The sequence below is a fragment of the Tubulanus polymorphus genome, chromosome 5 (genome assembly GCF_964204645.1).
Source record: "Tubulanus polymorphus chromosome 5, tnTubPoly1.2, whole genome shotgun sequence".
Taxonomy (NCBI): Eukaryota; Metazoa; Nemertea; class Palaeonemertea; order Tubulaniformes; family Tubulanidae; genus Tubulanus; species Tubulanus polymorphus.
Window position 1 is genome coordinate 10609169 of NC_134029.1, and position 25182 is coordinate 10634350.

The 25182-nt window shown below is 37.2% G+C and overlaps 1 protein-coding gene and 1 long non-coding RNA gene across 5 annotated transcripts in view; both read right to left on the reverse strand.

Moving 5' to 3' along the window:
• Nucleotides 1-519: 519 nt before the first annotated feature.
• LOC141906069 (uncharacterized) lies at nucleotides 520-2883 on the reverse strand. Its single transcript, XR_012619297.1, has 2 exons — nucleotides 2636-2883; nucleotides 520-700 (listed from the first exon to the last, which is right to left on the reverse strand). It is a non-coding gene; the product is annotated as an uncharacterized LOC141906069 (long non-coding RNA).
• Nucleotides 2884-10196: 7313 nt separating this feature from the next.
• Nucleotides 10197-25182, reverse strand: part of LOC141906537 (ribose-phosphate pyrophosphokinase 1) — a 33988-nt gene continuing 19002 nt past the window's right edge. For 2 of the 4 annotated variants that reach the window (XM_074795872.1, XM_074795870.1), the window contains one exon: nucleotides 10197-13401. In XM_074795872.1, coding sequence (XP_074651973.1) covers nucleotides 13309-13401 — 93 coding nt within the window. In that variant the 3' untranslated portion in view covers nucleotides 10197-13308. Of the gene's footprint in view, nucleotides 13560-25182 lie in introns of all 4 variants that reach the window. The other 2 variants (XM_074795869.1, XM_074795871.1) reach the window with 2 other exon arrangements.

Sequence of the window (25182 nt, forward strand, 5' to 3'; positions counted from 1 at the left end):
GCATTCCATCTACGGATGGACGGACGAAAAGTGAACGCAATAGCCTGCTGGGACTAAAGTCCCAAGTGGGCTAAAAATCTGTTTGTAAAATCGATAGTTCGTTATTTCCAATATGAAATCAATTAAATTCTCAGTTTTAAAACTAACACCTGGACACAATTTTATACCTATCCGTTATATCCGATGAATAAGATGATGTTATTGGGTCCGAGGGGCCATTAGATGCTTGGCAACTGTTGGTTAGAACAATACTGAATGAGTAATGTAAATGAGTTCTCTGAGTCGTAAAATATAGACATATAAATGATGACGCACCAATATTTTTATTAGGTCCACTATCTGGTCTGATGTATATGTGTCTAGACCATTCTTTCGATAGATCCGGACCGGATTCTTATCCGCTTCCAAGACTCTATGGTAGAGAATTTAAAGTTGCTTGGTCATTAGCAATGAGTCCGATTTTCGACATAGATGTGTGGTGACTGCGTTGATAGGTTCTTCGACCAGTAAAACAACCAGTATTTTCACATTGATTTTACTTTATTTACAAGAACATTGTATATCAAAATATTCACGTTAGTTTGGTCCTGATCACCTGTTCCAAGCAGTTCAGTCAGTGGATTTGCATTTTTGTAGATGTCAGAAGTATCCACATAATCTCACATGATCTAGTCAGAAAACTGGGCAATCACCCAAGGTACTGAAAGTAAAAAGAGAAAAATACATATAAGTTTGATCTGCTTAGTGACTAGTTAAAGGTCTCTACAGTCAACCCCCGATATACTGCCCACTTCGGTGCCGAACGATTTTGGCGGTATAGAGAGTATGGCGGTATATCAGGGTTGTTTTACTAAGTATTTATATAGAGATATACATTGAGAAAACCTGGCGGTAAACAGGGGTGGTATATGGGAGGGCAGTATATCAGGGTATGACTGTAATTGTTTATCTTATAAATGCGGTGAATAAATGGACAATAAACATTTAAGAATGAAATATATATTTATAAATAATAAATATTTAAGATCTTGCTGCCACATTTTTTTTTTAGCAATTTTGACGCATCTAATGGATATTTAGTTTAAACTGACAGAGATTCAGTTTAATCAAATATGATGAATTGAAGTTTAGTTTTGATGTAAAATATGAAAGGTAGACGGGGTTTCCACGGGTTGGCCAATATCATTTTCCATATAGAGTCTACGTCGCATGTAACGTAGGCCTAGTAGTCGGGACTAGATTTTTACGTTATAACCAAAATGCGGTATAAGTATATGTGTTGAATAATCAAAGAAGAAACTGGTGGCTTGAAATTCCATTCAAGTTTCATGCCGATGTTTGCGAATGAGATCTGCTTATCATGGATAAAAAATCCATGGCTATATTATATCTATTCTAAAGGATCCCATATTAATGTATTTTTTTTTGCCCTTGTAATTTCTTTTTTGTTTCTCGGTTATCAAGGAGCATTAGCCTCTCTTTTGTGTTAATATTTTATTAAAACAGACTAAAGTATAGTAGAAATAGTAGTTGGATAAACTCCGTTTTTTCATCGTGCTGCTTTAAAACACGCGCTGCAGACTACTTTTAGCGTATTGTGTAGGGCTATGATATGCCTATATGTAAGTGTTGTCATGGAATCTGGCCCTTGTCATCCCTAACGTTGGTATAAGCCCATCCGATTATAAAAAGCTTACCACCAACGATTAGGTAACTAACTATGAATATGTTAACTTTTCATGTTTTTCATGGTGAAGTTTTAAATGCGATGATGTCATCAGAATGTCACGTGACTGTCCCAACTTTCTGGCTGAAAATTTAAGTACAGCGGAGGCCTGGCGTTTCATCCCTTGTGATTTTATAGTAAAGCGTGACGAACGTCTGATAATGATTCTTGACGACCAATTGTTTATCGAAACTTTATAGCGGATAAATAAACAATATAAACACAAGGTATTTCCGTGATATTTTGAATTTATTCGCGCCATTCTCGCGAGATTATCAACAACCCGGAAATAAAAGCCCATCGCCAAACCCGTGGCTCACAGGGGCTTGTAAACTGGCTTGGATTTTACTTCGCTTTTGCCTGTGACCGTATTGATGCGGCGGAAACCACTGCGCATGCGCGGCAACTTTCCGAGTGCTAGTGAGCTGTCAATCAAACTACACATTATAGTTTCTCTACATCAATTCAAATATTGATAATTTCCTTAGAAGTGTGATTGCCTCGGCTTGACATAGGTTTTTGAGAAGAATCAATTGAACTTGAACTGATCTTAACCTTTGGAAAGTTGCCGCGCATGCGCAATGGTTGCCGCCGCATCAATACGGTCACAGGAAAAAGCGAAGCCGTTTCATCCCTTGTTATTTTAATATAGTAAGGTGTTGCGCCCGCTGATGCTGATCCTTAACAGCCAATTGTTTATCAGAACTCTATAGTGGATAAATAAACAACATCAACAACAGGTTATTCTGTGATATTTTGAATTTATTTGCAGTTTAAATTTAGCGCCATTCTCGCGAGATTATCAACAACCCGGAAGTAAAATCCAAGCCAGTTTACAAGCCCCTGTGTGTGGCTGTGCCTGTGCTGTGGTGGTGTGGTGTTCGGCTTATCATTAATTGGCTTACTCACGGACTCTTATGATTCCAATCGTAACAGCAAATGTTCCAATCGATTGCATAACCCCTATTCTTGCTGCTAACTTCTCTTCATCGGGATCAACATTTTCTTTAGCCGGAAGCCGGATCATCCTTTAACGCTGTAAGTTACCTAGCTCAGCAATAGGCAAAATGCTAAGATTTAGGTGGTTATTAAGCAGTAAAGTACGACACAGAATTAAGGATTGAAGATGGTAACTACACAAGAGGGCGCCACAAAACAATAACTTCACAAGCGATCGACCTTGGGAGCGCTCCGTCCTAGTATCGGAGATTGTCGGTAAAGGGCGCGGAACTTCGATTTTGATACGGTATACTACGTCCCACTATTGTGATTTATCTGTCGTTGTTTATCGGTTTATTGGGATTTATTTGTTCGTCCATCATTTCTGTTTTGGCGATTTTATTTAGCGCATTTTCGTTTCCGTGTTGAGTTATAATTAATAGTCGCGCTCAACGAGCTCCCGGCTGCTATTAATTTCATAATCTCATGAAACCTGCATACCCCTGATATCGAACATATTTTCTAAAACATTAGAATATTGAATTTATATGTTTAATTCATCTTTGAATTTACCGGGAACTTTTTTATTATCATTGCTAAACAATTCATGATCTTTAGGATAGTTACTAAAATCAAAATGATGTTTTAATGTTTTTAAATCATCAGTTATGTTATCAGTTTTTATCGTTAATATGTAACTGTCGGTATCAAAATATAGTATTTCTATATGTTTTTCTCCAAAAAGTGGTTGTAATACATTATAATAGAATTCATACATTAGTAATTTTGATCATTCTAAAACTGAAGCGCCAACATAGATTGGTTTATTAAATTTCATTGATGTTCTTCTCATTTTAACTGCAGCTAAATTTTCATCAAATATTCTGTTACCAATGAACTTAGGATATGATTGTAAATGCCTTATCCTTTTACCATTACTAACTAACTCAATATCATTTCTATTTCTAATATTTTCACAAGTTCCATAGAATGCTTTATTCATTAACTTGAAGAAATCTTTCTCGAAATCAGTTTTAGCTTCAGTTCTCTGTTTGGTGTTAAAATCTATATATTTTTCTAACCACTTATATTGACTAAATGAAATATATCTATGTACTTTTTTTAGAACCATACCTTGTTTTAGATAAAACTTTAACATTCTATAATGTACTACATAATTATATTTTTATCTTCTTGAGTTACCATTAACTTTTCTGTATGAATAAGATTTTCGGGTTTAATTCTTTTTTGATAATTTGATAATTCTTCATGAGTTACAGTTTTATGTTCGGGACAGTAAGCTAGATTTCTAGATTTAAATTTAATATGTTCAGGATATTCTAAATCTACAACAAAGAAGTAACCAGTATCTGAATCATCTGCAATATCTAGAATTCTTTTCTTCCAATCAAATTTATCATTATTTTCATTCTGTAAAACTTCAGTTAATTCAAATACTCCATAAGGTTGTGGTTCCATCATTGCCCAACCATACAAATAATTTGCATCTATATATAATAACTTATATCCGGGGTTATCATTTACATTGAAATATCTATCGCCTAATACACCTGAAACTCCTCCTCTTATAGATTTTCAAATAATAGTAATTGATCTATATTTGTTAACAAATCCATTTTTATATCTGTAAATTTTAATCCACAATCCCATGTTAATCCTGGTGATGAATAACAATGACAAGGATCAATGTTAAAATATTTTAGGTTTACATCTCTAAACCTTTCGAATATATCGGTTAATAATAATACATCTGATTTTAGATATAAATCTACTAATTGTCCATGATTTTCTATTTTGAAATGATTCCAAATATTCAATGTTCTATTATATACTTCATCTTTAACATATTCATTTTTTAATTCATCATAGAATTGTTCTTTTAATAATTCAGTTATGTTAAAATCATTATGTGATTTATAAAATGAATATGGAATTGCGCCTTTATATCTCATTAATTGGAAATCATCATTATTTGGGTAGTGTTGTTTTAATATTTTTAATTCATCATCAACTAATGATTTTGATAAGTTATCTAATGAACTATTTAAAAATCTATAAATCTTAAACACCCAAATTGGAATGATATATAATTCTCAGATGTTCTAGCTAACATTTTAAATTTATAAGTTGGTATTTTATCTTTTGATCTATTTGAATTTAATCTTTCTATTTCATTATTGATTTCTTCTATTTTATGACATAACTGTTTGATGAATAAATGTGCATCATATCCTGATAGATTATGAAATATAACTGGTACAAAGTTAATTTTCTTAGCTTGTAAGTTACAATTCTCATGTGCAGCGCCTCTAAACTTTCCATTCAAATGATCATGGTCTCTTACTTTTTTATCTTTATAATTAAATATCTTTTCACAATAATAACATTTATCTGCAAAGGCAAATTCTTCTTTATCTTCTTCTGTCATTATAATTTCTATATTTTTATTTAACTTTTCATTAAATTTTATTTCATATTCAATTAATAAGTCACAAAAATGATTGATAACATTTTCATTTCTATAATGATAATATTCACTTTCAATTAGTTCTGGATAATCAGATTTAATATATAACCCGAAAGGTGCAGCTGATTGATGAATCTTTTTAATAGTATTTGTTTTTGGTGGTTCCTCTGAAAAATCATTTTCATTAGAATTTAATTTCCTTTTATAATGTATTTCTTTTCTATCTTGATTAGTTAATTCTTTATTTAATGATTCAAAATCTCCATATATAACAAATGGTACTTTATTTTTGTAATCATATTTTTTGAATTCTAATATTTTATCCTTTTCATTTGGTAAAACTAATTTACAATAATCATGATTTTCACATAATTGTTTATGATTTAATAATGTACTTTCATTACTGAATTTATGTAAACATTTTCTACATAGATATATTTTATTATGGTGATCATTTTCTGATTTAAAAAATAAATCTATTTGTTTAATCCACATATAATGATTCTCATAATATAATATATCTATAACATCGTTTGAATAGGTATAAAGGTTCTAATGTATAATGTTTTATATTATTACCTTTTGTATTTGGTAATTTGATTAAATCAAATACATTTATTCTTAAATTATTATTTCTTTCTATTTTTGGGATGTTTTTAATTATAACAGGATACTTATCTATCTTATAATTATTTTCAAATGGTTTATAATGAGTTAATCTACAAATATTATAAGTTGCAGGATGTAAACAACTTATTATAGCCCATAAAAAAACATTTATCATCTTCATTTTGTACATTTATTACAGCATTAGTTTTAAATGGTAGTTTAATATAACTTGATGCTTCAATATCTGGTTCTTTATATGATACATTATTTTCATCAATTGGTTTTGATTTAGTTAACTTATTATATTTTGTGTTATAAACATGTAAAGTCATAAATATTATTTCATCAAATATTAAACCAGATCCTTCAAAATATTTCTTTTCTATTTTAGTTTTTACTTCATTATAACATTTATCTAATTTATCATCTATATGTTGTTTATATATGATATGTTGTGAATGAGAATTTATATTATATATTGGTTTATCTTCAGATTTTATAAATTCTACTTTAACTGATATACTAATTTTAGGGTATTCAACATCAGTTATTATTTTTATTATTTCTTTCATATTTTCTAAATGTTTTTATTTTCTTCTGATGTTTTTCCTTTATGAAATTTAAACTCGATAGCTGCTGGGCCAATATCACTTTTAAATGCTTCGTTTATCTCTATATCTTTTTTATTATCTAATGAATTAATATATTTTCTTACATCTTCCATGTATGGTCTTTTATTGTTTAATTTATTTTTTATGTTTTTAATTGTCTTCTGTTTCTTATCATTATCTTTATCAAAATAATCTTCACCTAAAATATCGTTATTCTTATTTCTAATATGACTTTTAGATTTTAAATGTTCTTTATAATATCTTTTATCACTGAATGATTGATTACATGTATCACATTTGTATGTTTCTTTTTCATTCTTTAATTCATCTAATTTAGTTTCTAATATATCATCTTTATATTCTAGTTTCAATTTATTCTCTAAATGTGTTTTAGTTTTATTGTGTCTTGCTTTTTGGGATTTATCTATATTGATATTACATGTTGGACAGTAGTACTTATTTGCTTCCATTTTAATATCAAATTTTTTTTTTAAATTGATATTAGAAGTTCAATGATTTATATCATGTATTATTTCAATCACACTTTACTAACACTTTTAATGTTTAATAATCTAACTCATACAAATATAAATATTGAAATAATGTTGTAAATATATCTATCTATATATTCTATAAGAGCTTACACTTTTATATTGAATAATCTGTCAATTTAAATGTTATTCATATATATATGAATATTTTAAGAGTAATAGGGGTAATAGGCTTTCAGGTTAAAGGTTGAAGGGGCGAGTGAGTAAAAAATGAAAATAACAATAATTTACAGTTGAATTAGGAGTGTGCGCGACTAATTCAACTGTAAATTATTGTTATTTTCATTTTTTTACGAGCTGGACCCTTCGACCTTTGATCTGAAAGCCTATTACCCCTATTACTTGTACGCAAGGTGTGTTTTGAAAAAAAATACCCGGAAGTCAAGCGTACGTACTTTATGCACGGCCCCTAAGGTATTGGTATACTAGAATTTCAGGGAAAATCTTAAATTTCTCAGTTTTTTTTTAAAAGTACTGTTATTGAACACTATAGATGGGTAGAATGACCTCCGAAATTTTTGGAGCGGTCAGATAACGGCAAAGGCATGTTTTTGGGGGTCAGACAAGACCCCTCCTATCTCAAAGCCCTTAGCAACGTGTTCTAAGTTACTTTTAGAGGTGTTTAACCGATACTATTTATACCCGTGCAGTGCTGCCATCTACAATAGATTCGCAATAGACTTTATAACCCAAAACATTGATCTGAAGGTCATTGGGTGTCATTTTTTGAAAGAAATGAAAATCATGAAATTTTCCAGAATTTTGACTTTACAGAATTTCATAGCATATTTTGCTTTAGTCTCGTGAATACATGCTTCATTGGGCTTTAAAGTGGTAAAATGATTAACTTTAAACCGTTATCTATCAATGAGGAAAGTTAGAAACATTCAAAGAAATAGAAAAAAAGTTTACGGGTAATCCAATCAGCCCACCCCCTGCTAAAAATAGCCAGCCGCCAAGGGTGAATGCAATAAATTCCAATTCAGCATCAGGATGAAAATTTTGGCAACTTCTGCACAATATGGTGGCACAGGAGCTACCTGCAGGGTAACCAGCATTCAAATGAACAATTTGATAGGTGTAAACCTAATAAAGTGTTGCATTTTAGATAAATTAAGTCAAATTCCTTGAGAAATTTCCAACAAGAAAATTAATTTTAGAAAATTATTTGACGCCTGCGAAAAAAATGTATAATTTCTGGGCTAACTAATGTGGAATTGCAAATTTGAAATCGAAGTTTTAAAAAATTTGGGGAATGATGATATTTGGCGATTGGGTAGATGATACAGCGGGTCTTCGACTCTAGTAATGGTTTAAATTTTTTTATTGAAAATTCTCAATAATTGATCGCGAACTTGCGACCGACTTCATTTACTTATGCCTCTAAGCTGGTCTGCAACTTCATTGCCTCCATGGTTGAAGAACGAGCTCTTCTGATGTCTGCTTCATCATGACTTCGAGCATATCGTGTGGCCTAGCCAGCCGGCCCACGGGTTTGGCTGTCACTCGATATCCTAGAGTCTTGAGTCTGGGTGGGTTGAAGTAGACATTGTCATTTAAAATAACATGCTTATGTTGTTCTGTATGAATTACCCGTGTGTCATGTATGTTGTATTAATTTATTTTAAAATTTGTATTTATTGAATTTGGGAATTTTATCCCGAAATTTCAATGTAATAAGGATCAATAAAGAATTGAAGTGAATTGTCACCTAATACACAAGCCATCAGAGGACGCGGAGCCGTATATGATAGCTATGCTATTATAAATTGCTAATCTCACGAAACCTGCATACTCCTAATACCAAACATATTTTCTAAAACGTTTGAATATTGAAATTATATGTTTACACATTTTCATATTGACCGCTTGTAGCCGCTGATGAAATTCACGCCGGCCCTACACACATCGTAGATAGCTTCGTCATTCCACTGGCATGCCCACGTCAGGGTCTGACTTTTATATCAGACTTCCAAATCGTGTATACACCCGCCATTTAACCGAATAATCCGATTTACTTATCATTTCTATTTATGCCTGCCGCTTCTGATATAATCATACATCCTTTACTATTACAATACGTCTTCTAATGATATTCAATGCAATATAACATTTCGACGTTCAAATATAGGTCATTATATAATCACAGGAAGCCATTCTACATCTATGTCAATAATATTTTGCCAGATAGCTTATTTGTGTACACATAGACCTGTGACGTTTTGCACATCGATTTACGGCTGTCGTTTGTAAAATGATGCTGAATGGTTACGTTTTATAAGGCGTCAAAAAATTGGTGTTTTCTCGCAATCATCATTTACGGCTGACGCACATTACCGAAAACATGATTTTGAAAAAAGTATTTGAGCTAGAGCCTTGAAATTTGAAATACTTGTTATCTAAAAAATAAAGCTAGTGCATGTGCCTTGGAAAAGTTAATATCTACGTTATGGTAGGCTAGGTACCTCTATGAATATATAATTAGGTAGAAAATTTCTGAAAAATTGTGTAGTTTCAACTTTGAAATAATTTTTTGAAAAATATAACACGTGTAAACACTAGATAGAGGCACAAGCACTAGCCATGTTAGTTTTGAACCAAATGCTGAAAGAATTATATCAATATATCAATTGGTTTATATTTTAGAGTGTTTTTCGTAAACCCCTCTAATTGCGCATAAAAATCCACCTAATTAGCATAAATGAGCATAAATTAAAAAAATTAATTTTTGAATGTGTAACATTTTCTATAGAGGTCACACTACCATAGGTTTAATATCTGTAACTTGCTATTTGAAGAATTTAGAAATTCTACAATACCAATACCTTCTAAGTACATTTCACTTTAAACACAAACCAATTCATTCTGGGAGCGATAATAATAACGATTAAATCTTGGCGCTGTGTGTAAGCATGTTCAAATTTGATGCTATACATGGTGACTCACTAGCACATGGGATGAGAAACAAGGTATCAACTCTGAAGGGCCTAACAAGTCATCTGCGAAAATAATAAACATGCTTGATTACTTGGAAACCGTACAACTGGGGATCATTCATTTATTCCGTATGCGTAGAATTTGAATTATTCAAACCCCTTCCCCTCTGTACACAAATTTGGCCATTTTTTCATATACATCAAGCATTCCAGTATGAAATTGCACTGACCCCCTACCCCTACCCCTCCCCCTCCCCCAATACGTACGTAATAAATGAATGACCCCTAGGCAAAAACTACCAATTAAGGACGAAAGAGTTATTTACAAAAACTGACCAAATATATTTCACAGAAATGATTAAATTCATAGATGAATTTAGCGATTTAATTTCATTACAACAAAATTTCTTTGTGCAAAGCTAATTTAACCTTAACCCTTCAACCAAAATTTTTTGAAATGATCTAATACAGTTAACCAACGTAAACCCCAGTAATATAGTAGACTCCGCCCAATTCGGATCCCTTTGGACTACAATTTCTTTTACTGAGTTAACCGAATACCGTCTTAGGGATCAGGCATTTAAGATTTCTACATGACCAATAAAGTTCATCTAACATTAAATATATGACAATTTACGGGACTATTCAGTGTTATAGGTCCATAACTGGTTTATAGTGAAACATTTTGGGATTATTGGAATTGTAAGCTGCAGGATGAGCTCAAGGGATTTTCTGTACATGACCAGTGCAGAGAAATTGACATTAGTGTTCTATTGTCAGTTTTTATTGCCAGAAGGTAGATCAATTAAAGATCATTGGAACGTCAGGGAATTGCCTGCGTGAAAGGGGAATATTCTCATTCAGAGCTACGGTTTTATTTCAAAACATCATAACATTTGATAGGGTCAATTTTTAAATTGATGACTGTTTCGTGTGATTTTGTCTCACTTTGAAATCCTCACACAAGGTCGGCTTTGAGCTACCGAGCAAGGCAGTTTACCAAGAAGAGTGGTTTGTTTTCATCAAATGGTTAATACAAAATTCGGTCAGTACAATGATTTTTCATTTTTCCCACGGATACCGTACTAATGAGGTTCAACTGTATATAACTTCAGTGTTCCAAATGGCAAGATCAACATTCAAATAAAATATACACATCCATATATCAACAATACAATGGGTCTTGTAGTATCTAATCGATCAAGTAATTTGGCAAAAATATTATTGCAATTATTCTCTACTGTTCTATAGTAAAGCTATGATTTAAAGTCAACTCAGTTATCCACCACTTCTAGGATTTTAATTAACAGATATCATCCGATAGCAATCGTGGCAGCCGAAAACAGTAAATTGATATTTAACTTTTAAAATCTTTGTAGTCTACTATTAAAATCTTTTGGCAGAAAGATACAGTAGACTCCAGCTGCCTCGAAGAGCAGACTCCAGTAGTGGTATACAGTCCAACTCGCTTGAGTGGTCGTAGTGAGACGATCATTAATAATGATAACATAATCTATGCGAATGGCGAAGACTCATCCGACGATGTCTTAAGCGAGCATGACTGTCTAATTGAAGGTTGACTGTAAAATGAATTAGAAGCTCACAAGAAGAGACATATAGGAGTCCGATGCTACAAATACTATTTTGCGTGTATTGTCGCACACTGATATTTAATGGAAATATCTCAGAATGAGGTACCAGCACACACCAGATGAGGATTCAACAATATACCCATGTATACGATTCTATAGGCTCCTGAACACAAATACAGTGTACATGTATTTCTAAAATAATCATGAAACAAAATTGCTCTTCTTATCAAACAGTTGATTCAAATATAATTGAAATGTAATAGAAATTGAAGCACAGTTATTGAGTTACTACATGTACAAGTAAACCTGACAGTCCTTATGGAAACCTTACTTGCTACAGACTGCAGCTGTGTCAATCCAAACTGAACAAATCATATCTTACTGAGATGTCATAGTAAACCCAATTTAATCTGGATCAATTGTGACAAGTTATAAACATAGAGAATGAGAGATATAGAGTTAGAAATAGCTAACTTTACCATTTTCAAGCAAATGATTCTTGGCGTATGCTAGAGTGGTCACCACCTTTAATTAGCGACATAGTGGACCATCATGTGACTTTTCCCAAAGAATTATCTTTGACTAGGCAACTGAAGCTGCATGGTCAATATCATTGCCAACTAAACCAAGCTGGCAATATCGCTAAACTTGAAATCATGAAATCATAGCTGGGATCATCACTATGTCGGAATGACACTTACACTCAGTAAATCAAAGAAAAAATAGACTCAAATATTAATAGATTCACTTGCCTATAAACGCAAGTACCTAAATGACTTACCACACACAGTCCTACATCAACTTTGCTTTGCATTAACTCTTAGGCTAACAACTTTGCACAATACAAATTACCCTGCAGTACCAACTTTCCAAGACTATTGAAAAGCCAAAACTACACATACCAGAACATGAAAGAATCACTCAGAAGCTGTTGTAATGTAGTAATCATTTTGTAGCATTAGAAAGGTATCTATAGGACACTTTAGAAGATTTAAGTATTAGTTTTGAATTACAAGTCATTAATGTTATATCCTGATTCAGCAGGACTGTATATTTACTAGAGTTTAGCAATGAAAAACTTCAGCGAGAGAAAATACTGATCATGGTGTACAAATTAGACATGATTTTAAGGGAATTAAGTCCTTTTAGAATGCAACCATTCTGTGTAAGCGAATTATTCCTTTCGCAGCGTACACACTTGCACTGCCAGTGTGTATTGCATTATTTCATTTTTATTACAAAAATATGAATTTTCAATTTCGTTTCATACAAAAATTGTCTCAAGTCCGTTGCTGGTTTAAGCTCAAAATCAATAGGTGCATGATGTTTCTGGAATGTCATACATACATCAGGTGCCACATGTATGACGTTTACAAAAGTCACACCCAGCAAAAGGGTTAAGCACTTGTACAGTTTAAGCAGGGATGGATTAACCAAGGTTGACAAATACGAAACTACAAAAATGGTACCATCATTTGAAAAGACAGTTTTTCATTCATGTAGTTCTCCCTATCTTCCATGGCAGACTTCCATTGAAAATAAGCTGGAGAATACTACAAGACAAGATCACTATTTAATAACAATAATAAATAGTCCTGTTTAAGCCATATTGAATACAGTCCTGTTTAACCCAAGAGCTGCTGTTAACCTCCCATGTAGATGAGCCTTAATCTTATAACAACTGACCAGATTAAAATGTATTTACTGAACTTATTCCATCAAAGAATATTCCATCAAAGTTTAAACCAAAGTATATGTATTCATTGCAATCACATTAGCAATTACGCACAAGTTTATAAGTCCAAGTTCGTCTATGCGCCATAAAAGTGTGTTCATCTCTTGCCTGGTTTGCTTCGTTATAACGGAACATTGCTGAACAAGTAAGACACTGATTCGCCATTGTGTGTGCGTCGAATAGCTTCTGCTAACATCATCGAAATATCAATACACTGCAAAAATAACCATCAAAAACTTATATTACAAACGTTGGTTGCTTCAACTTCTCTAGGTCGGGTGCAGGTTTTTCAAGTGAAGTCTTTTTCTCAGATCTCATGCTCTGATAAACTTTCTCTATGCCTGCCGCAATGACACAGGATATGTCCACACACTGAAAAATTTAAGTTTTACATAATATTAACCTTTAGTAAAACCAAGAAATAGAATAATTACAAAACTGTTATCTTTAAATTTGTCACAACAAGGGATAAGGAAACAGACACAACTATGGTTCAGTGTTGCCAGCACCTAGCTATAATATTTTCGGAAATCTTTCCAGTAATCGAAAGTTCTCGGACGTTACACAAGCACTTGCGAGTGCCTAAGCCCTTTTGCAGGCTTTGGGATTTTTTGAAAATTTTAGAAATTAGAAGTGTTTTCCAAGCACTTAGAGTGATCCCTCTATTATATTTTGGAAGGTAATAGCTATTTCCAATGTGGCACATCCTCATTCGATGACAATCAGCATTTCACGCATTACGGGTCGAGCCCTGAATTATTGCAGTTAAAATGCGCTGATGAAAGCTCGCAAATACAGGATCGTTCCTGTACCGTTGGCGCTACCAAATTAGGAACACTTGGTTGGCAAGAAAATTGTTTAACAAGAGGCCCACAGACCTTATACCTTCATGACACAGTAGAAGAAGAATCATTCAGTATTCAAAGTTTAACTGAAAGATTTACGTTGTAACGATGTAACAAGTTTTAAAATAGTTAAGATGGTATTGGCTATGTGGCGATAATGTTCATTTTCTGTTAATATATCCTTACGTGAAAAGACAAGCCCATTTTAGCTGGCCCAAAAATCGCACTACATGAAAAAATGCATCAAGAATTGGTGTAGGCATCGTGCTGAAAAGAGATCAAAGATGGATGGCAACCCTGGTGGCCATACTTGAACTCAATTTTCAATAAGGGGTAGACATTTCACCTACCAAAATTGTTACACCTCATATCATGAAAATGCATCAAGAATTGCAGGCCGTTTCGTGCTACTAATTCAAGATGGCTGACCTGGCGGCCATATTTGAATGCCGATGACCTCCATATACGTAAGACATGGACAGCTTACCTACCCTGATCCTCACACCAAATATTGTGGAAATCCATCAAGAATTGCGGGCTGCATACAAGCAATTCAAGACAGCCACCCCAATGGCAGCCATATTTGATCACCAATGACATTTTTTACGATAGGGGTGGACATCTTGCCAGACCCAATCTTTAAGCTAATTTTCAAAAAGATTCATCACAAATTACAGGCAAATTACTGTGTCGAATTCAATTCAATTCCAGAGGGCCTGGCTTAGGCCTATGCAATAGGAGTCAATTTAAGATTCGGCTTTTTGAAAAACCAGCAGAGATGCCTATTCAAATCACATGTAATTAAAAAAATCAGTGCTTCTTAGTTTGATGTCCCTGTTTTCATCGCGCACGTGGTTAAAATTATTGCTTACATCGAACGTCTCCAACAGCTGATAGGACCGCACCCGCACCTGTCAATCATCATAATTGATTCATATACTAAAATGCTCACTATGAAAAAACTATGCGGTGAATCAATCCGGAATTTTTCAGTAGAATGTCAGACACTGGGTACCTTTCTTTGAAGGTTTATTTGTTGTATGTCATAAACAATCAGTTATATAATACTTTATAATACTTTATTCATAACTTCGAAGCGCACCGGTAACGAACGCTCGAGCAAGGTTAGTCACGTAGGCCAACGATAACACGAAACAGACCACGGATTTGCCGGTTAAGAGCGTCTCTCCACATAAATTAGAGGGACTGTAATGGGGCGCTATTGCACTGCTATCGGCCTGTAATGGACCATTTGTTGACACTAACCTTAATTAAAATTTGTATGGATACAATCAAGATAATTCCACCCTATAATTCCACTATTCAACGATCGACGCGCAGCTTAAATTACAACTTTTGGTACTAAAATTTGTATTTCCGAGTAGTACTTACCCATTCCTATGGTTTTTACCAATATTTTCTAAATTTGGATTGTTCACCAATGGTTTTTCCATACGACCCAGCCCTGCGGTATTGTATTTAGCCACCGGCGAATGCATCTTTTTACGTCATAGCAGACCCAAAAATGCAGCTATGCGGGGCAGGTGAATGGGATTCCCGCCATAGGAAAGGGTAAGTACTACTCGGAAATACAAATTTTAGTTCCAAAAATTGTAATATTTCCGTATAGTACTGTACCCTTTCCTATGGTTTTTGCTAGACTAGCCTAGCACAAAGATGGTGGGAAAGGAAGATAGAAAAACCACCACTCAAACGCAAGGTAAGAGGGAAAAAAGAGAGCACTTTCCCAAGCAAGGAATGGAGCGCTGTAGCACAGGGAAGACCGGTTGACCACAGTGATTCCGTCCAGCTCAGCCCCCCCCCCCCCCCGAATTTAAAATTAATACTTGCGAATATGAGCTCAAACTATGCACATGGATACACCCCTTGTGATCCTGATAATACAAACATAAAATTCTACGCTTAAGAGTCCAATCCGAAAGAATGGACACCTTGAGCCATAACAACAGGACCGAGTGAAGCTAATGAGCCTAACTGGCCTGAAAATCCCGTAAATAAAATGACGTGAATGTCGATGGAGAACTACTTCCAAAAGGCTGCCCGACAAACTTCATCCAACGGAGCACTTGAAAAGGCTGCGCAGGAAGTAGCCATAGACCTCACTTGATGAGAAACAAGTCCCTCCGAGGAAAGATTCTCCTTCAAAAAAATGTCCTTGATCAGTGAAGAGACCCATCGGGCCACTGTGTCCCGAGAAATATCACCCTTCAGGTGATCCAGCAGCGGAATAAACAACCGCTGCCGCGAAACCCCTTCGTGGAGCAGAGCGATCTAAATAGAAACACAACGCCCGTACAGGACATAACGTCCTGTCCGGAAGACCCGGTTCCACTCGACGTTTCAGGGCTTCAATTCGCCATTGACGACCATCCGAGCCTGGCCGTTGGTTCTTTGCCAAAAACTCCAAAGCAGGCCACAGCGAAACAAATTCCTTCGCTGGCAGAAGACAATATGACCTTGTCGCACTGAAAGTGCATGATTCTCAGAACGACGGGCCGAGCAAGCCAAGAACAGCAAGAATACAGTCTTTTTTTGACAAATTCGCAAATGACGCTGCCGAAAGAGGTTCAAATGGAGCCTCCATTAACTTCTTCAAAATTACAGACAGATCCCATGGTGGAACTATCCTCGGTACCCGAGGCCGGGAAACAGAAAACCCTGCAACAAGCTGGGATATCCGATGATCCCTGTTAAATTTGGCCATCCAGAAGCACGCAATGTATGAGAAATCACAGAGCGGTAACCTTTAATAGTTATAACCTGCAAACCTTTTACTACAAATAGATGCAGTAAAAAATCTGCCAATTGAGCTACAGAGGGTGAGCATGTATCAATTTCCCCTGCAGCACACCAATCCGCAAAATGACCCCATTTGGCATCGTAAATGGTTCTTGTTGATGGCCACTTAGCTCCTGCAATAAGAGGCAGCCTGTTTGAAAAGCCGGAAACTGACAAGGATCGCTGGACAATGGCCAGGCGGGCAGGTTTAACCACTGGCTGTTTGGATGATGTCGAAAGTTCCCCAGAGACAGAAGCGATGGGAAATTCGGAAGAATCCTGGGGTTGTCGCACAGTAGGTTGAGAAGTGGTATTAACCATTTCTGAGCAGGCCAACATGGTGCTACCAGAACTATGTTGCAATTGACTGATCTCTCTATTTGATCCAGCAAGCGCGGGAGGACTGGTGTGGGCGGGAACGCATACGCATGCATCCCCGACCAGTCCAGAGAGAAGGCATCGTGTGGAATCGGGGAAACAAACATAGGACACCTCCGATTGAACGGGGTGGCAAACAGATCCAGCAGCGGATTGCCAAACATGTCTCAAACCCGATTGGCTACTTCTTGGTGGAGAAGCCATTCTGTTGCAATAGCCTGACCTCGACGAGAAAGAGCATCGGTTACATTCCTTTTCCCTGCTAAATGTGCCACGGTCAGGGAAATGCCCTTTGTCTGGCACCAACGAAGAATTTTGGCTGACAGATGCGCGAGGATTTCTGAGTGAGTGGCCCCTTGATTCTGAAGCTAAGCCCTCACTGTTGAATTGTCCGTGGCTAACCAAACGTGGTGGCACTCCACTCTCCTGTGAAAGAACTTCAGGGCCTTCCACACGGCCAGCATTTCCAGGAAATTTATATGGTTGGTGGCTTCGTAGCGAGACCACCTCCCGGCTTTGACTCGGTTCTCCAAGTGTGCCCCCCACCCTTGGTGACTGGCATCCGTGAATACTCGAACTGGAGCCTCTAACGGAGCTAGTGACACCCCGCGCCGAAGATTTGTAGTTGTCGCCCACCGATGAAGATCTGGAGATCGGTTGGAGGTACGGGAATCAAGGTCTCCCAGTTGCCCTTCGACTGAGACCAGAAGACCTTCCAATATTGTTGCAAGCGCCTGCTTCTGAGGCTGCGTAAGGGCACCACCAGACCCACGGAGCTGATGGAGCCTAGAACCCGTGACCAGTAACGAGCTGTTCTCGGGGTTGTGGGCACTCCTGCTATAGCTTTTTGAAGTTTGGCTACTCGAGCCATAGACGGAAAGACTTTGCCGATTCGGAGATCGAAGTCCATGCCGAGATAAGTGAACTATTGGGCCGGCGTCAACTGAGGTTTTTCCCTGTTTACACGGAACCCTAGCTGATGGACTAAGTCCAAGACTGAGGTCATTGCCTCCCGACATTCTTGAGCCGAGTTCGCGACTATTAACCAGTTGTCGAGATAAACGAACAGTCGAACACCCCTTGACTGAAGTACTTCTGAACAGACTTGACCAACTTGGTGAAAACCCACGGGGCCGTACTAAGGCCAAATGGAAGAGACCTGAATTGGAACTGGCGGCCTTTCCACTTTATCCTGAGAAATCGCCGAGATTTTGGCTGAATTGGAACCTGAAAGTAAGCATCTTTCAGGTCCAATGAAGCCGTCCATTGACCCGGACGGAGCCCTTGAATCACGTCCTTTGGTTTGGTCATCCAGAACCATGGAATGTCTAGGTGCCGATTGAGGGATAACTATTACCGTCCGTTGACCCCCTGTGGCCTTTGGCACCATGAATATTCAAGAAAACCAGCCGGGAGAAGTTTCGTTGCAAACTAGTTCTATCGTTCCCTTCTCAGCCAATTCCTTGAGAGCCGGAGAGATTAAGGCCTCCTGACCTGGTTTTGGTCGCATGTCGGGAGGTGACCTCGTCAGGCGCAGTCCCCTTAGGAAATGGAGACGGTAGCCATGAGAGACAACCCGGAAGGGCCAACCGTCTCCGAAAATGTCGGACCAGTGGGTAGCTGCCTGCTGCAGACAACCTCCCACTGGTCCCGAGAATTTTTCCAAAAGGAAGAGCCCCTTGACGCGATTGTTGAAGCCGCGCGCTAGTTCTCTAACCGGCATCTGTAGCCGCCTGAGAAAGCGCTGAAGTTTGAGTTCCGAGATTTCATACCACGTTCTGGAGGGGAAATGAAAACGTTCCAGGGCTACATTCACCCCATAATTGCGTATCTAATCGAGCCCATTCTCTTGAAACCGCTGGCCATTCCCATATAACATTACGATCGGAGTCCGGAGGGCGATAAGCTTCCATTGACTCACCGACCAGAGGAGCTGCTGTGGGCTTAGCGCGAGTTGCCCCGTGTTTGACAAACTCACTAATCATTGATCTAAATGGCATGTCCCCCGCTGGTTCGGATAAAACTGAACAGGACGGAGATACATTGCGAGCCAGGGAAGTCCCCATTGTATGGGGCAGCCCAAAATTGCTAGCGGCAGTAACCACCCCAGAAGTAATTGCTGCTTCTGGGACCGGATCCTCATTGAAATCAGACCCTACCCCAGCATCCAGGAATTCAGAGTCAGAATTCCGAATAACTGAGTGAGCTGGCGAACTTCTAACCAGACAATCAGGAATAGGTTTACCTGTTGTAGAAGTTGTAGCGACTTGTTGCGACGACGATACCAAGATTAAAATTTTTTCTTCAAATACATGGAAATCCTTCTGAGTCAGGAATTTTCCCGTATCCCGACGATCATGACGACTTCGGTGACGGTCCCTCGAATCGCCTTCTCCGCTAACGACGTCGATGTGCGATGAAGCAACGGACGGCGAAACTTTCTGCAATAACGATCGTAATCCCTCTCGCGATCAATCATTGATCTGCGAGAAGGAGACCTCGCGCATTTATTACGCTCACGGCGTCTGTATCTCTACCATCAAAATCACACTTGAATTAAGTGTTGACTTCAATCTAGCAATTTGATTAAGGAAATAGCAGCACTTTAGTTGAAAAAAGTTGATAAACCACCTACGACTGTCGAATCATTTAAAAGCTTTGATATCACATGGAACTATTTCCGCCTTATCACAGGTGCGCTCTGCCGCCGTGATTCGCCCATTCAACGATAAAAACTTTCCCACGGTCTTACTATCGACATTTTCTAATAATTTAGGGAAATATCTAAGACCAGAAAGAAACTTTCCATGATGGGTTTCGGTATTGACTTAGAACTTGAAAAGTGAAAGGAAATAACTGTGCTGATGCGGTGCATGTTTAATCCATACTATCAAGGTAAAACGTCAGTAAATATACTTACCATGGTGACCGGAAACAGTCTGCTCTCGGCACAATCGCCAAGAGCCGATGCCATAGGCCAATGACCGTGCAGTCCATTGGGCATATGCTTCACATCCATGATTCAACATGAGTGTCTTGAAGCTGGTCACAGACTGAACCTTAAGGCCAACTGCTAGCTGTACCCTGAGGGCCTATAGCTAGTCTTACGACTGACCAAGTGGAACAGGAAAACAATATACACCAGCGGAGGAACGACAGTTACGCAAGTTTAACTATGGACATTTTGGACTTGACAATTTTGATCCCGTGGGGCAATGACATAAAACAACTAAAACTTGAACATTAACTACTCGGGACAAACAAAATCAGAAGATGCTATATAAGTTAATCAAATTTCAGGGCAGTACATATTAAACCAGGACGGCCGGTTACTGTTGAAATCAAGATCTGCAACTGAGTGAATGTGGCTTTCAATAGTTTCATTCATGACAGGTATGAAAAGTAAAGCAATTTAGGCCCAAGTTCAAAACGTTTTTAAATGTGACACCATGTCTTCGCATGACCATTCGACAATTAAAATTTGGGTCCGTTGATGCATGTCTGTGTGCATGCGGTAAAAATACTAATCTTCTCCATGAGAAGCGTTATCTATTACTACACGTAATTGATACATAAATGGTTAACGCCTTATTGCTGACAATGCAATCGACTCGCGTTGTACACTAAGTATAAAAAATATCAAAATCATCAGTGTTGCAAACTAAATACAAGATAGCCGGGCTCCAATGATTGCTAACGTAAGGGCATAAAAATGACGGGTTCAATTGATGATACTTAATGCCATCTTTAATTACTTAAGATTAGTTCTCAGCGTTGATCAAAACACGGATCTTGGGCGTGTGGTATTATCACTGCGGAAAATAGTGGATGCACGCTACCTGCCATGGTGCGCTGATAATATTTTGGTTTAAATGATGTTTTTTCAAACAAAATAAACTCTATTCATCAAATGCCTGCTTTGTTTTGTGGAATACGTAGTAAAACTTTGACTTTGTCATCAATATTTCTTGCGACTGTGATTTAAGCTCCCATACTCAGTGAAGTCAAGTGATATATTCGGGGCGGAAATCTCAGCTGGCCAATTAATTTACGCTGGTTTTTACATAAAGAGTAGCAACCGGCTGAAACTGCAAAGAATGAACCGGCCTTATCCGAAATCCAAAAGTCTTTACTGCGTAGTGTCCGGAGCACTCCCCAGTCTCTCGGCACCAGCGCTGAATATCGCGCCCGAGGCGTTAGACTAGATCAGCGCGCGCGCATGCTGTATGAGCGTATCGTATCTCCATATACAAGCGTGTTCTGCGTGCTGTATGAGCGTATCATATCTCCATATACAAGTGTGTTCTGTGTTACACACACACAGCGAGTGTATTGAGCGTCGCCGTTGTAACGCACTATAGCGGCTTGAACTAACGAATAACATTGATTATTTTATAACCAAATTTGAGCACTTATAAACATCAGAATCAAATAAAAACCGAGCTGCACCATCTACACCAAGTACAGAATATATGTGCCAATTTACCGAAAAATCGGTCCACACAAACAGCTTAAATCATGTCATAAACATCCACAGACAGACAGACAGACAGACGATGCCATAGATGGGTTCGTCTGACAAGGAAACCCATCAAAAAGTGAAATTTCACACAATTTCGTTTGACAAATCTTCCTCTGAACTCCCACCAACAAGTTATAAGTGGCGACACAAAAATGATGTTATCGAAACAAAGAAGATACACCAATAGACAAACTTTCATCCATTTGTAATAAATTTTTTCATTTCACACTTCAACTCAATTTTTGCAATCCTTAAAAGTTTGTGGATAAAAATCACAAATTTTAGTTTTGTTAGTTGAGGTCATTTTTTAGTAGTGAAAAGTGGTGCATTGAGATGTCAGTTTTCTCATCAATTAAAACAAATGAAAGTTTCTTATTAGGCCATCCCAAGTTAATTGTCTGTTTGCCATAACACGGACTCAACTGACCTTTTTATATGATAATAATATCACAAATCTGTTGTGCTAGGGGAATTTGTGTAATTTGCCTGGATTTCAAGAATAATTTTAAAATTCTAACTTCGTCCAGAGCGTCATCGCTGTGTTCAAAATAAAACAGTACAGTGAATATATGCGCGCTATAACATTATCCTCAATATAGTCACTAAAATGAATGGCAGCTTATTGGAACACTGCCAGTTTCCTGGAAAACTTAAAATAGGTCACACGTCGAGACATATTTTCACGCGATGCACACTTGACTTCAAGCATATGTATCTCATATATCGGCAGTGGGTCGGTCGGTCAGTCGTTTTTGTCAAAAATGAAATTTATTTCAATGAATCCCAGAAAAAAATTTTCACTCGGTACCTTTTTCACTCGGTACGGGTTACGGCAGAGACCATTATTTTGGGATGGCCTTATATCTTTTCTACTACGCATGCCGAACAGGGTAGAGGTACTACGAATGTTGTTCGGTTAATGACAGGATTTTTACTAGCTACGATGCCTATATGATCTTTGACCATAAAAACCCATCACGAATTGCAGAATTCGATTCGATCCACACAAGGCCTATATGCTGGCCTTTGTTAAAAAGCAATGTAGTAACTGGGCAAGGAGTCAACTATGATTCAACTTTTCAACACGAGGACCATAAGATCCATATGGTCCAAGACATGTTTTTAAATTCCACAAATAGTAGTGAGTGGATGCATGAGATGTCAGTTGTCTATGTACATTTTCTTACTACACACACCTAACAGGTTATTTTTCGTCTGTCAATGTGAGTCAGTCTATGTTTACACAAGGCAGGACACAGCCATGTATCTCGCCATGTGTATAAAGCACTACTGCCTCTAGCCTTCTACATGTACTAACTCAGGCCCGAGAGTACTGCATCTTCGAATGGTGCAGTTTGCCTAGATACGTATATGTGATACAGGCTGGCATTACTGGTAATTTTCATGAAGAAAATCCCTCACTCACACTGTGCTTTCAAGAAATAAAATCGGGGCTAGCTACGAACCCTGCAGAGACGATAATTTACTGATCCTAAGTTGGTATAAACCACAAACTGTGCAGTTTCTATGAACTACTTTGGAATGTATTGATGCACTAACAACTGTGAGGATAGTGATGGAGACTTTTTCCCGGATTTGCAATAACATATAAATGGCTGATGTACTACATGTACTAACTCGGGCCCGAGAGTACTGCATCTTCGAATGGTGCAGTTTGCCTAGATACGTATATGTGATACAGGCTGGCACTACTGGTAATTTTCATGAAGAAAATCCCTCACTCACACTGTGCTTTCAAGAAATAAAATCGGGGCTAGCTACGAACCCTGCAGAGACAATAATTTACTGATCCTAAGTTGGTATGAACCACAAACTGTGCAGTTTCTATGAACTACTTTGGAATGTATTGATGCACTAACAACTGTGAGGATAGTGATGGGGACTTTTTCCCGGATTTGCAATAACATATAAAATGGCTGATGTACTACATGTACTAACTCAGGCCCGAGACTACTGCATCTTCGAATGGTGCAGTTTGCCTAAATACGTATATGTGATACAGGCTGTCATTACTGGTAATTTTCATGAAGAAAATCCCTCACTCACACTGTGCTTTCAAGAAATAAAATCGGGGCTAGCTACGAACCCTGCAGCGACAATAATTTACTGATCCTAAGTTGGTGTAAACCACAAAATGTGCAGTTTCTATGAACTACTTTGGAATGTATTGATGCACTAACACCTGAGAGGATAGTGATGGGGACTTGTTCTCTGATTTGCAATAACGTATAAATGGCTGATAAGGATCTTGGTAAAGTGTGTAGTAAGCAAGTTCAACTTTGATGATATACATGGTAATGGGTTTTCCCTATGACTCACTAGCACGTGGCAGAACAATTTATACTATGTTTTCTTATAAAGGACGTCGTGTGATGCCTTTCTAAAGGACTTTCCCTTGATCCTAAATAGCAAAATTTCCCACTTTACGTTAATAAGATTAAAGTATTGTTGGTCTACCAAGTTATTCAATCTGACAAGAAAATGACATTATCGACTCACAACCATCCTATAACCTTCGACAATACCCCTCGCGTTTTATGGCTGAGGGGTGAAAATGTACCAAGTGCTCATTTTGGATAACCAAAATAGCCATGTTGACACCCATTTTCAATTTTTGGGCTGCAGACGCTGCTAAGGTAGATAAACACATAAACCAAATGGCAAGACATCATACATAAGTGTATTGAAGCCTTCCCCAGAAAAATAACGGACAGACGATGGACAAAAGTGGACACAATAGCCCATTGGGAGTTAGTCCCAAGTAGGTTCATAGGGTTCATAAGATTATTAAACATGATGTAGATATGAGTTCTTAACATAATCAACATATATAACCATTCAATAAGTATTCAAAGTAATTAATAACAATAACAACAGATGTCAAATTATCACAACACTCTATTATATCTTTGTCAGTGATATTTTGTTATATAATTGGTTTATGTGCACATAGAGCCATGACGTTCTAGCATCGATGTCTTCATAACCTAGCTTAATATGCTCACAATGGTACTCAATGCTCATATATTTGATCATGATGTTTCATGAGGCGAACAGTCAGCTTTGTTCTATATGTCATGAAAAAAGCTGGAGAAAGAAATAACTGCCTTGCAAGCAAACGAATTGAAAATGAAAATACAATAACAGAAAACGCACAAAAAGCACTGCTATAAACATCCTCCCTCCAGCAGCGTATCAAACAAGATCGCATCGCTTGGCTCAAGCCATACACACACAAACCCTTGCCACACTAGATCAGGTGTGCAGGTAGGTGCAGGTTTGCCGCAAGAGTACTTGCAGCACCTATCAGATTGCCCAGGCAAATTTCATGGATTAACTAGAAATGGAACAAGAAACAAAATTCTTAATATGGCCTATCTTAAATTTACATGATGGTGCATGTTTAATCCAGTATCAAAATGAAACGGCA